The 12,183-nt window shown below is 44.1% G+C and overlaps 2 protein-coding genes across 4 annotated transcripts in view; both read left to right on the top strand.

The window, feature by feature from the left end:
* LOC306928042 (piggyBac transposable element-derived protein 4-like) overlaps window positions 1-5,898 on the top strand; it is a gene marked incomplete at its 3' end in the record, with an annotated part of 24,330 nt that extends 18,432 nt beyond the window's left edge. The window contains exon 5 of the mRNA XM_079507962.1: window positions 5,812-5,898. Within this exon, the coding sequence (XP_079364088.1) occupies window positions 5,812-5,898 (87 nt within the window). The remainder of the gene's footprint in view (window positions 1-5,811) is intronic.
* The window catches only part of cadm2a (cell adhesion molecule 2a), a 414,954-nt gene that overhangs the window by 276,400 nt on the left and 126,371 nt on the right, over window positions 1-12,183 (top strand). For 2 of the 3 annotated variants that reach the window (XM_079508606.1, XM_079508604.1), the window contains exon 2: window positions 9,134-9,160. The exons of the other annotated variant lie outside the window; for it this stretch is intronic. In XM_079508606.1, coding sequence (XP_079364732.1) covers window positions 9,134-9,160 — 27 coding nt within the window. The remainder of the gene's footprint in view (window positions 1-9,133; window positions 9,161-12,183) is intronic. 3 annotated transcript variants of the gene reach the window in all.

The following is a 12,183-nucleotide window of genomic DNA, read 5'->3' as shown; positions in this document are numbered from 1 at the left end:
TGAGACAAGTTGAAGGTTTTCTCACTCTGTTTGAATACTGCAGATGCAAGGAGCTTGTCTGATTTGGACTGTTGTGTGTTGACTGTTTGGACTCATGCAGGAGGTGTTTTCACAATAACAAAAGTGTTTTCACAATAACAAAAGCCATTACCGATGACACTTTGACGATCCGAGAGTAATGAAAGTAATGAATATAATAATAATAATAATATGTGAGGTGATTATGTGTCTTTTTGTATGTCTGTTTTTAGTGCACTGAAACAAATTCCAATCAACTCTGTTGACATGGCAATAAAGTCTTGAATCTTGAAACTGAACAGATAATTTAACATTGCATTGTAATTTGTAACATTGTAGGTAAAGAAGTGTTATTTTCTTTGACAATGCTCCTATAGCTGATAGCTGCTGTGAGGTATCGCCAATATGGTTGACATGAGGACAGATTGTGTCAGTGTTTATTCTGTTCTCTGGGCATTTGATTGGCATTTTCCAATATTCCAATCCCATTTTGTGAGGCAAGGCTGTTTGCATCCATCTATTACCTGCAAGCATAGGCACAGCCAGTCCACAAGAGGAAGTCGATTCCGAAGAGTAGGATTGCACTATAAATGTATATATTTATGTATTCATTCTCATCTTACCTTATATAATACACCTTATGTCTTATGTTGGATCTCTAGATCATCTCTTCCCCAGACCCCATCCCTGTGCTTGTAATCCCATTCTGTACCATAGTGGTAGTCTATCAATCTATCAGACAGCAGTGGCTCATCGGATAGGGCAGCCATCTACAGTAGAAAGCAGAGTGTTCCTTGTTACCGGCTCCTCATGGCTATTGGTGCCTACAGTGTCCTTGAGTAAAGACCCTAACTGCTCCTGATGACCAGGTTGGTGCCTTGCATGGTTGTGTGTGCGTGCGTGCCTGCGTGCGTGCGTGCGTGCGTGCGTGCGTGCGTGCGTGCGTGCGTGTGTGCGTGCGTGCTTGCGTGCGTGAATTTAACGCACATTGCAAAGTGTTGGTCTCTCCATCTGTATAGCTTCAAATATTTAAGTGTGGAGAAGAATGAATCTATGAAAAGCAGAAAAGTGTATTCCGCACATAATCTTGTCAAGTGGTGTAAATCAAATGTGCTTGATTAGGAAACAAAAACAAACAGCAGAAAGTCTGCGTAACGAGAAACAAACAAATCATTTAAAGTCAGAATCTAATAATGCACACAGTATGGTGTATAGCCTCCATTGAGTAACCTCAATTTCGTTTAATTAACAATGTTTACCACACTCATTTATTAGCCCAATAAGAAGCAAACATCAGCGCTAAATCAAATTAAAATTGATTTGTTTTCATCGTTTTCAATGTTCGGGAGGTTTTTGTACCTGTTTCTTTGTTCATTCATTCATTCATTCATTCATTATCATATCATATGTGCTAGACTAGCATGTGTGATATAGATGCTATGTTTTTAGAGGTGCTTGTGAATGCATAATGATAGTGATTACTCACTCAGCACTTTACATCTGCCTACCAGCCTGGTGACAAATAGGCCAGTCAATCTAAGGTTTGACCCAAACGACATTGCAATAGTAATCGTTCAAGTTTTTTTTTACGATCCTTAAGAGTTCAGAATCATTATCACGTCACATGCTACTTAACGCATAATGCTTTTTTTTGCCTTATTATGGTACCCCAACTTTCAACCACTGAATTTAAATGATCCACTAAATATTACTGGCTGGCTGCCTTGCTCCACATTAGCATTCTAATTAGTCTATTAGTAGTCTACAGTATATAATTTTGTTATTAAAAAAAAAAAAAGTCAATATTACAATATGTACTTTTTCAACCGTCATCTCTGATGATGGCAGGTCAGCTTTAAGATGTCTGTAGACAGAGGGAACTAGCAGGGTTGAGGAGATGACTATAGACAGAGGGTACTAGCAGGGTTGAGGATGTCTATAGACAGAGTGAACTAGCAGGGTTGAGGATGTCTATAGACAGAGGGAACTAGCAGGGTTGAGGAGATGTCTATAGACAGAGGGAACTAGCAGGGTTGAGGAGATGTCTATAGACAGAGGGAACTAGCAGGGTTGAGGAGATGTCTATAGACAGAGGGAACTAGCAGGGTTGAGGATGTCTATAGACAGAGGGAACTAGCAGGGTTGAGGAGACAGAGCTAGGGAACTAGCAGGGTTGAGGAGATGTCTATAGACAGAGGGAACTAGCAGGGTTGAGGAGATGTCTATAGACAGAGGGAACTAGCAGGGTTGAGGATGTCTATAGACAGAGGGAACTAGCAGGGTTGAGGAGACAGAGCTAGGGAACTAGCAGGGTTGAGGAGATGTCTATAGACAGAGGGAACTAGCAGGGTTGAGGAGATGTCTATAGACAGAGGGAACTAGCAGGGTTGAGGAGATGACTATAGACAGAGGGAACTAGCAGGGTTGAGGAGATGACTATTGACAGAGGGAACTAGCAGGCAGAAGCAGTGAGTGCATTCTCCGGCAGTGGCAGCAACCATGGCGCTGCCGCCAATTGCCGCCTAACAGCCGTGGCAGTGTTTCCTATGCCGTGGCAGTGTTTCCTCTGCCACCGGCAAAGCCTCCTAATCCGCCACAGACCGGCGGCTGCTGGCACCTGCCGCTTGCCACCGGCACCTGCCGGCATATGTACCGGCAGTCTGCCGGTAGACAGAGGGAACTAGCAGGGTTGAGGAGATGTCTATAGACAGAGGGAACTAGCAGGGTTGAGGAGATGTCTATAGACAGAGGGAACTAGCAGGGTTGAGGAGATGTCTATAGACAGAGGGAACTAGCAGGGCTGAGGAGATGACTCATGGAAGTCTAGAGGGAACTAGCAGGGTTGAGGAGATGACTCATGGAAGTAAATTGGGCAACCCACTTTGTGATGATGTGGAGCAGACATGTTTTATCTGCAGGAGCAGGAAGACTAAACGCAAGATTCTCAATTAGTCTGAACCCTTACTGTGACTGTGACTATGACAGGTATTACAAATGACGGGTGAGAACTGGTCAAATTGGTCAAACTTTCAGTGGTGGACATACTGTATAGTTAGTAAGTACACAAGTAATGTACTTTTGGAGTACTTTTTGGAGTATCAACAGCTGACTTCAGTACTATACTTCAGCCTCTGTACTGTAGGGGAGTGTGTGTGTTAGGCTGTGCAACAGTTACACTTGGTGGCCAGTGGCCACTGGCCAACAAACATGTAGTCTGTACTGAACTGTTACACTAAAAACCTCATACATACATACATACATACATACATACATACATACATACATACATACATACATACATACATACATACATACATACATACATACATACATGGAGTGGCTGCAACACTCAAAAATGCAATGAAATGCATGGTCAGCTTATTTTAACCAGTATATTTCTAAATATATTCTAAGTACCAATTTGAATATGCTCTCAGGGGCACGGTGGTACAGTCGGTAGTGCTGTCGCCTCACAGCTAGAAGGTCCTGGGTTCGATTCCTGGACCGCCAGCTGTGGGCGCTGGCGACGTGTCCTCTCTTCCGTGTCATCAGTGCCCATACCCGAGGCCGGCGAGGTGGGGTTGGCGAAAGGGCCTTTCTGTGTGGAGTTTGCATGTTCTCCCCGTGTCCCCTAGGGTAGGTACCCTCACAAAGGAACTGGTTGGAATAACGTGTTCCTTCCACGCGCTACGTCCAACCAGGGAAACTCCCCCTGTCAGGTGTAAAGGAGCGACTTGGACACTCATGCATGAAGAAAGCATGAGTTCAAGTCTGTTGTTCTCCCCAGGTTGGCGGAGGGTGTGTAGAGCCCAGGATCACATTAGATAATTGACACAGGGGTGGAAAAATGGGTTACAAAATCGTGGGATAAAAATTTAAGTAAAAAAAAAAAAAGAATATGCTTCTTCCCATGTAGCAGTGTCCTATGTTTTTGGCCAGCAATACTTGTGAATGTGAAAAAGAATGTGTGTGTGCTCAACCCAGTAGGGGTGCCTGCATGAACTCTCACACAGTTTATTTATGACAGCTCCCTACTGACATCCAGAGACAGAACACAACCTGTTCAGAACTCAGTGCCCCAGGCTTTCTGTTACTAGGCTTTCTGTCACTACAACTACACTGTATAGGCTGACTGACTGACTGACTGACTGACTGACTGACCGACTGGCTGGCTGGCTGACTGACTGACTGACTGACTGACTGACTGACTGACTGGCTGGCTGGCTGGCTGGCTGGCTGGCTGGCTGGCTGGCTGGCTGGCTGGCTGGCTGGCTGGCTGGCTGGCTGGCTGGCTGGCTGGCTGGCTGGCTGGCTGGCTGGCTGGCTGGCTGGCTGGCTGACTGACTGACTGACTGACTGACTGACTGACTGACTGACTGACTGACTGACTGACTGACTGACTGACTGACTGGCTGGCTAATATACCTAGGCTAGTATGCAAATACAATACACTATTATCTTGTGGTATTTTACAGTTTTATTTCCTTATGTGCGATATTAACATAATATTTAACATGCATGGAAATGCATTCAACCGTAGACATGCGGTGCCTCATACCGTCATACGCATGTTCACCGCGAGTAATCTGGGCTATGCGCTGTGTTTGAGTTCTCTGGGATTTGCATCTTCAACCATGATCTTCTGTCACTACAGAAGTTTCTGATCATCTTCCTGTGGTAAATCAGTTTCTGATCATCTTCCTGTGGTAAATAACATTTACTATGTAATGCATTTGTATGATAATAGGTCGATATAAATCCATCTTTCATAGCAGCCATGATGAATTAGCCCACGCAGGGTGTGTAGAGCCCAGGATCACAAGACAAGATACAGGGGTGAAAAATGGGTTACAAAATCGTGGGATAAAAAATTTAGAAAAACTGAAAAAGGAATAGCAGATCTAGAAGCTCACAATGCATTATGGTCTGAGCTATTTCGGGCAGATGTCCCCCCCAGAATAGTGTGCAGGCACTATGGGGTTCAAGTGGTCAACGATAACAATTTCTAAGAAACCTCCAAATTCATACAAACAGTATACAATGTTTCATTATCTAAATACCCCCGCCAGGAATAGCCCAACACAACGGAGACCAGGGATCCAGTGTTATAGCTTCCGTCAGATTTATACTACAGCCAAAAATATGCATGTCACAATGCTCCGCCAACCTGGGGAGAGCAACAGACTTGAACTCATGCTTCCTTCATGCATGAGTGTCCAAGTAGCTCCTTTACACCTGACAGGGGGAGTTTCCCTGGTCGGACGTAGCGCATGGAAGGACCATGTTATTCCAACCAGTTCCTTTCCCCTCCATCAGGCGCCCCGGCTGGCCAGGGGGAGGCAGTTTAGAGACCAGAATTACTGCATGTTTTTTGTGAGGGTACCTACCGTACCCTAGGGGACATGGGGAGAACATGCACACAGAAAGGCCCTTTCGCCAACCCCGCCTCAGGGATTGGGCACTGATGACGCGGAGGAGAGAGCACGCCGCCAGCACCCACAGCGTCCCCAACAGGAATTGAACCCAGGACCTTCTAGCTGTGAGGCGACAGCACAACCGACTGTGCCACCGTGCCCCCTAGATCTGCTATTCCTGGTGTAAACGGAATTAAAGCACAGATGGAGAGGGCATACTGATCTTCCCTTCTTCCAAATGTTGAAGATAAATACAGACATACAGTATAAAGACAGACAGACAGACAGTAAATTGCATTTGCCTTGTCTCTTCATGTCTAATAGTCTAATTCAGTCCAATAATATTGGACTGAATCTCTAAAGTGTCTCTTATATGCAGACCCAGGTGAGATCCGGCCTGCGAGTCAGCGAGTCAGACCCAATCTTCCAGGTGGCTCTGAATGGAAATTCTCTCATAAACTTGTAAATGCCATTGAGTTTTCACCTTCAGAGAACACATTTTTCAAAATAAGAGTAACACGGTGCTCGCCAGTGACATTTATTTTCTCCTACAAGCTTCTGTAAATGATGGATTTGCCAGAACTCCCATCATGAGTCCAGCGGTGGCTCCACTGTTGCTTGTTTCAAGCTACTGCAGCTACTGTATGTCGGTGCCAAAATCATGTTGGATAAAGTAGGGCAACATTCTGAATTGCCTTGACAGGATACGAAAAAGTTTTATCTTTGATACTAAGAAGAATGTGTTTTTTAAACCAGATATTCCTGAGTTGTTTTCATTCTGATTATATTATATAATATACAGTATTATGTTTATACGCACGCACGCACGCACGCACGGCACGCACGGACGCATGCGCGCGCGTACACACATAGCTGATCAGGGGGATAGCCCATAGCGCCTCACAGCACAGGTTGGATTTAGGCTCTGGCTCTGAGGTGTGTATTCTTTCCCCCCAATGGCCTGGATGTTAACCACCACAGCACCGACAAGCACCTGAAAGGGTTTTGTACCCCTGGTAAATACATGCTGTATGTTCCCTAGGCACAGATGTGTCCTAATGTAGCTTTAGAGTGTCCCATCGAGTCTGCAGAGAGGCCGCTTTGAGCACTTGCCGTTGTGTAATGGGTTGGGAATACTCTGCTCATAGCATGGTAAGACGAGGGAACCGAGTGAGTCGAGTGAAAAGTGTTTTATTCAATTTCAGCTCACCGGGACCTGCTGAACTGTTGTTCTGGTTGCCTGGTAACTGTAATGCTCCGAGATACAAGTGCAGAAATTTAGAGAATGTACTGAAGAGTCGACTCCTACTGCTTCTCTCTCCTTGCCTCATTGTGTTTGGCAGCCACCTCTCTCTCTTTCACTCTCTCTCTCTCTCTCTCTCTTTCTGTCGCTCTTTCACTCTCCCCCTCTCTCTTTCGGTCTCTCTTTCACTCTCTCCCTCTCTCTCTCTTTCAGTCGCTCTTTCACTCTCCCCCTCTCTCTTTCGGTCGCTCTTTCACTCTCCCCCTCTCTCTTTCGGTCTCTCTTTCACTCTCTCGCTCTCTGTCTCCCGTTCTCTCTCCCTCCTCTCCCTCCCGCTCCCCCCTCCTCTCTCTTTCTCTGTCTATTGCTCTAACTGTCTTTTACTACTATACTACTGTACCATACTGTACATACGTGCGTACTATAGGGGCAGGTGGGCGGGTGGGGCGTGAGTAGCTGTAGATCGATTCTGCCCCCGCCATCTCCCCAGGCTGAACAGATTTTTGGATCTGACTATTCCCCTACGAGATCATGTGGACCAGAGTTCTGACATATCTAGACAGCATGCAGGAGAATGCAGGGGTGAGGGAAGACGGAAAAGCCTTTGGACTGCAGGAAGTAAGCCCCTGTGACGATGGGAGATGAGAGATGAAGTGGCACATGCTATTCCACTCACCTGTCAGTATGTAACATACGTTATATATACAGTGTGTGCGTGCGTGCACGTAAATGCAGGTATGTACCATTTATGCCCTATTCAAACAAATGGACAGCATACTGTGATCTATACCAGCCGATCTGCAAGCTTGTAGATCTGCTATTTATGAGCTTGCACAAGCACATGTACATGTGCACTGTGCAGACTCGATGAGTCAAAGTCAAAGAGCGTAGCTTCTAGCAAACAGAGTCTTGTCTAGAACAATTGTATACGTGTGCAGGCATTTGCAATTTGCATTCAAGCCTGATACAAGTTATGCACATACAAATAACAAGCACAAACACATCCAATATGTGTACAAAGCATGTGTTTATTATTAAACTGGCTGTTTAAACTGTTCCCCGAGAAGAGTTATCAGAGTCAACTTAACCTTTGAGGTCAAGAATAATTATTTAGTGAAGTTTGAAAGAGTAATGTGAGCCACGCTAGGTCAGCATTCCTACTGTGAGGATTTCAAATCATTCTTAGTGTTGTTGTGACATCTTAGCATGGGGCTGCTGTCGGTGACTGACAGGGAATAAGAGACATTCCCCTGGGTTTAATTATCCAAACAGCTCAACAGTGTCCTACCAATACTGTTTGTTATTGTTTGTGCATAAAAAGCGCTTGTGTGTGTGTGTGTGTGTGTGTGTGTGTGTGTGTGTGTGTGTGTGTGTGTGTGTGTGTGTGTGTGTGTGTGTGTGTGTGTGTGTGTGTGTGTGTGTGTGTGTGTGTGCGCGTGTGCGCATGTGTGCGTGTGTGCGTGCGTGCGTGTGTAGAGTGCATTTGGGCATTTGTGCGTGTAAACTGCAGTACTCAGCCATAAAACCATTCCACTATTTGTTGTGTCTTGTTTTAGATGACGCTGTATGTACAGCAGTCAGCAGCCTAATGTAGAAATAACCCTATCCATTTGGGTCTCGAGAGCACCATTATCAGACAAAGCATGCGCTCGCGAGGATCACGTAATAAATGGGGGCTAATTGAAAGGTGCCCATAAGGTCTCTGCCCATTCTGCCACTGATGGAATGTAACCAACAAGCATTACCTCGACCAGACTGACAGAGATGAGAATACAGACGTGGTTTTCAACCCGTATTGTCATATCAAGGCCCATTATGTATTGGGCTTTTGAGCCACGGACCACCATTTGATGGCATTTTGCCTCTCAAAAAAAATATTTTGTTGTTGTTGGATATGATTTTGTCCACAATTCCATGCTGTATTGATGTTGGTAAGATAGGAGAGATAACAGGTAAAATAACAATTATACTGAAAATTGTACTGAAATTGTGTAGACGTCTTGTAGATTAAGTAATGCAGCTGTTTAACAATAATGTAACTCTTGAGAATGTAAAATGAAACCAAATGGACCTGCACGGGTCCATTTGGTTTCATTTTACGCTCTCAAGAGTTAAAGATCTATACGGGTCCATTTGGTTACCAACTCTCCATCATTTAGCTGGGGACCACCTGGAACATCCTCAAGGACCACTGGTGGTCCCCAGACCACTGGTTGAAAACCACTGAAATAGAGTGATCAGTATCGTTCGGGGGAAGCACTCGCACCGAGTGACTGACGGTGAAGATGAAAACGCCACCGCTACACTTCAGAAATCGGCACAGTGACCTTTTCCGGCATTGATCTAATCACTTGTTCTCTCTCTTTTCTCTCCCTGTGCTTTCCTGCCCCCTCTCTATTTTCTCTCTCTCTCTCTCTCTCTCTTCTTCTTTCCTGTCCGTCTTCGTTGGGGATTCCAGGAATGGCTTCAAAGAGTAAAGCTAGAGGTGAGTCGTGCTGCCTTCCCTGCTGTTCTTCTCTAGAAGGTTTCAGGAGTCTATATTGTTGCTAGGAGACCTAAAACCTTTGTCAACATCCGCTCAGAGAAGAATAGCGGATAAAAGGATTGTACAGTCACTTACTGTATAGGCCATGACATGAACTAGGCCAGATAGTTCATGTCATTTCAGTGCACTATACTGGTTAGCCTCCTAAGCAGATGTCCACAAAGGTTGAACTGTCCAACTGTTGTATTGCTGTTTACAGCCCGAAGGCTGTAATTGTACAGTAGCTGCTAGATGGAAGCACACAAAGACTTTTATTTTTCATCACTCTCAACATCATCATGTTCATTCAACAAATGTTGAATGACCTTGGGTCAGGATGTTTTGTTTTATCGCTTTGGATTCAGCTGTTGTAGGCTTGTGGTGTATGTTACTACACTGGTATGTATGACCAGCTAACTATACTGTAAATTAATTAACTATACAATATACTTACGATACAATTAAGCATTTAGTAGTATAGTTTGTAATATACACTTTTCGTGAATATTAGAAACTCATTAATTTACCTATAATGGCCAGAAATCCACCGGCGTCCATTTTCCGGAAGGAACATTAGCCCGTGACGCGCGACACATTGTGAGCTTGCTGTTTTTGCCGAAAAGATTTGATGTAGGTGGGAAAAGTGGTCCAAACTCAAGTACTGTTCTCTAAGACTACAGGGGTTTAAGTGTCTAAAAGAGTATACGATCAGACCAGAGCCAGAGTTCCTGCACAGCACAATGTGGGTCCATTTTAGAGTTAAACCCACGCTGAGTATTTTACTATGTTAGAGGCTTTCTCAATTTGTTTCTCCTCTGCTGTCCTCTTCTCCACCGCTGTAACGTTATTAAATCACAGTGAGGCAATCTCTTTTCTAACACGTCCAAGCGCAGGAAGCGCAGTAATAAGCCGCAATGACCTAAATATTACAAGATCAAACACCACAAGACACAACATAACATAGCAGAACTTCCAGCATGTCTACATTTACAAACTAAAGTGCAAATCTAGATCAAAGATTGGTGGAAAGAAAACCAAAATTATAATGTCCCTTAGGTAATATGATATAAAATAACTCGAGACATCTTCAACACCACATTTGTGGTCCTGGCATTCGATAGCGCGTCCCAGATGGCAGCTTATCAAATTAATTAAAAATGGGCTGAAAGTAATAGCCTTGAATTTGCTGAAGCTGTTTCCTTGTCTGAGCCTCGTAAATCTGACAGTTGTGTTTCATTAGTATTATTTTAGTGGTCATAATCACAAATTTGGCAAGTAAACCACAATTCTGGCTCCAAGTTAACCATAAAAAGTTTAAATGCCTTTTATGATATTCCTCCTTTATATTCTATACTGTTCAGTTATCAAAAGAAAGCCTTGGTTTGCTTGGTTCATTTGTTACTTGAGAAATATGAGCATTTGCTTGCTTTTGACTCTCGGAGCAAAGATGTGATGATAAACCAAATCAAACGCGTATCCCAGATATATACATTTATTAATGGAATGACAGATTACTGAAAACAAAGTTAATCGTTAATAGTTATGTCGCCATTATTATAATAGTAGTAGTATTTAGTACTACACTACTACTATTACTAGTAGTAGTGCTTTTAGTAGTAGTATTAGTAGTAGTACTGTTGTAATATTATTATTATTAGTAGTAGTAGTAGCAGTAGCAGTAGCAGTAGCAGTAGCAGTTGCAGTTGCAGTAGCAGCAGTAGCAGTAGCAGTAGCAGTAGTAGTCTTATTGTAGTAATACAAACTGGTCAAACTGGTCAAGTTAAAAAGTCTGTGGTATGATCCCCAGCTCTTTCTGTGTCCTCCTGCATATCTCCTCCTTGTCTCCTTGAACAATGAACTCCTCCCGATGTGGGTGGCACTGGTACCTTGGGTGGATGACTGTCTCTGCTGTCGCTGTGTAAATGGGTGATTGTAATGCACATTGTGAAGCACTTTGGCTAAAGGCCCTGAGAATATACTGTATTTACCACTTGGATGGTGCCGCCGCAGTTTGTATTTAAAATCAGTATAGCCTCTTGGCAATCCATTAAACTAATGTCTCCTCACAGAGACAGTATCATCACCTTGGATTACAATGGTAGCGGCTCCCGTTTAACCCCCATCAACTTTACATTGTCATTATGTGTGTTACTGTAGCGACGTGGTCTGTCTGTCTGTCTGTCTGTCTGTCTGTCTGTCTGTCTGTCTGTCTGTCTGTCTGTCTGTCTGTCTGTCTGTCTGTCTGTCTGTCTGTCTGTCTGTCTGTCTTTTCTAATGCTCCCTCTCTCACACACACACACACACACACACACACACACACACACACACACACACACACACACACACACACACACACACACACACACACACACACACACACACACACACTTCAGTATAGATAAGAGAAGTATATATATCCTAGCCGTGCATATGTGCTTCTCTGTGTCTATTTGTCAGTCAAGCTGTCCACCTTCTCATTATCATAGAGCCATCCACCTCCACTTTCTCGGCCTCATTATCAGCGACAGCGCTGATATCACATATTTTAACAGCTATATTCAATGACAGGCACTCTCTTTTTTCCCCTCTATATTCCACTCCCTCGCGTCTGCTACTTCTACTTGTGGCTACCCAATTTGAAGTGTCTGTTGCTGAGCTAACATCCATGCCTGTCTCCGGTGCTTGAATCATCCTTAGGGTCTGCTTCTCATTCACCCACTTCTTAAAGGCCACCCTGCTACCTTGCCTTCATCCTCTCTCTCTCTCTCTCTCTCTCTCTCTCTCTCTCTCTCTCTCTCTCTCTCTCTCTCTCTCTCTCTCTCTCTCTCTCTCTCTCTCTCGGTCTCGCCCTCTTGCGACAGTATAGGAAATCCATTACATCCTTAATGTGGGGAACAGAGTGTCTGTACATCAGAGTCAAACACATGTTTCCAATGCTATTTTGGACATGTCAATATATTGTAAAGGCAACATTTCTTTCAATT

This window comes from Electrona antarctica (genome assembly GCF_951216825.1).
Source record: "Electrona antarctica genome assembly, chromosome: 8".
NCBI lineage: Eukaryota > Metazoa > Chordata > Actinopteri > Myctophiformes > Myctophidae > Electrona > Electrona antarctica.
Note: the sequence above shows the minus strand (reverse complement) of the source record. Positions and strands in the feature narration are given on the sequence as shown.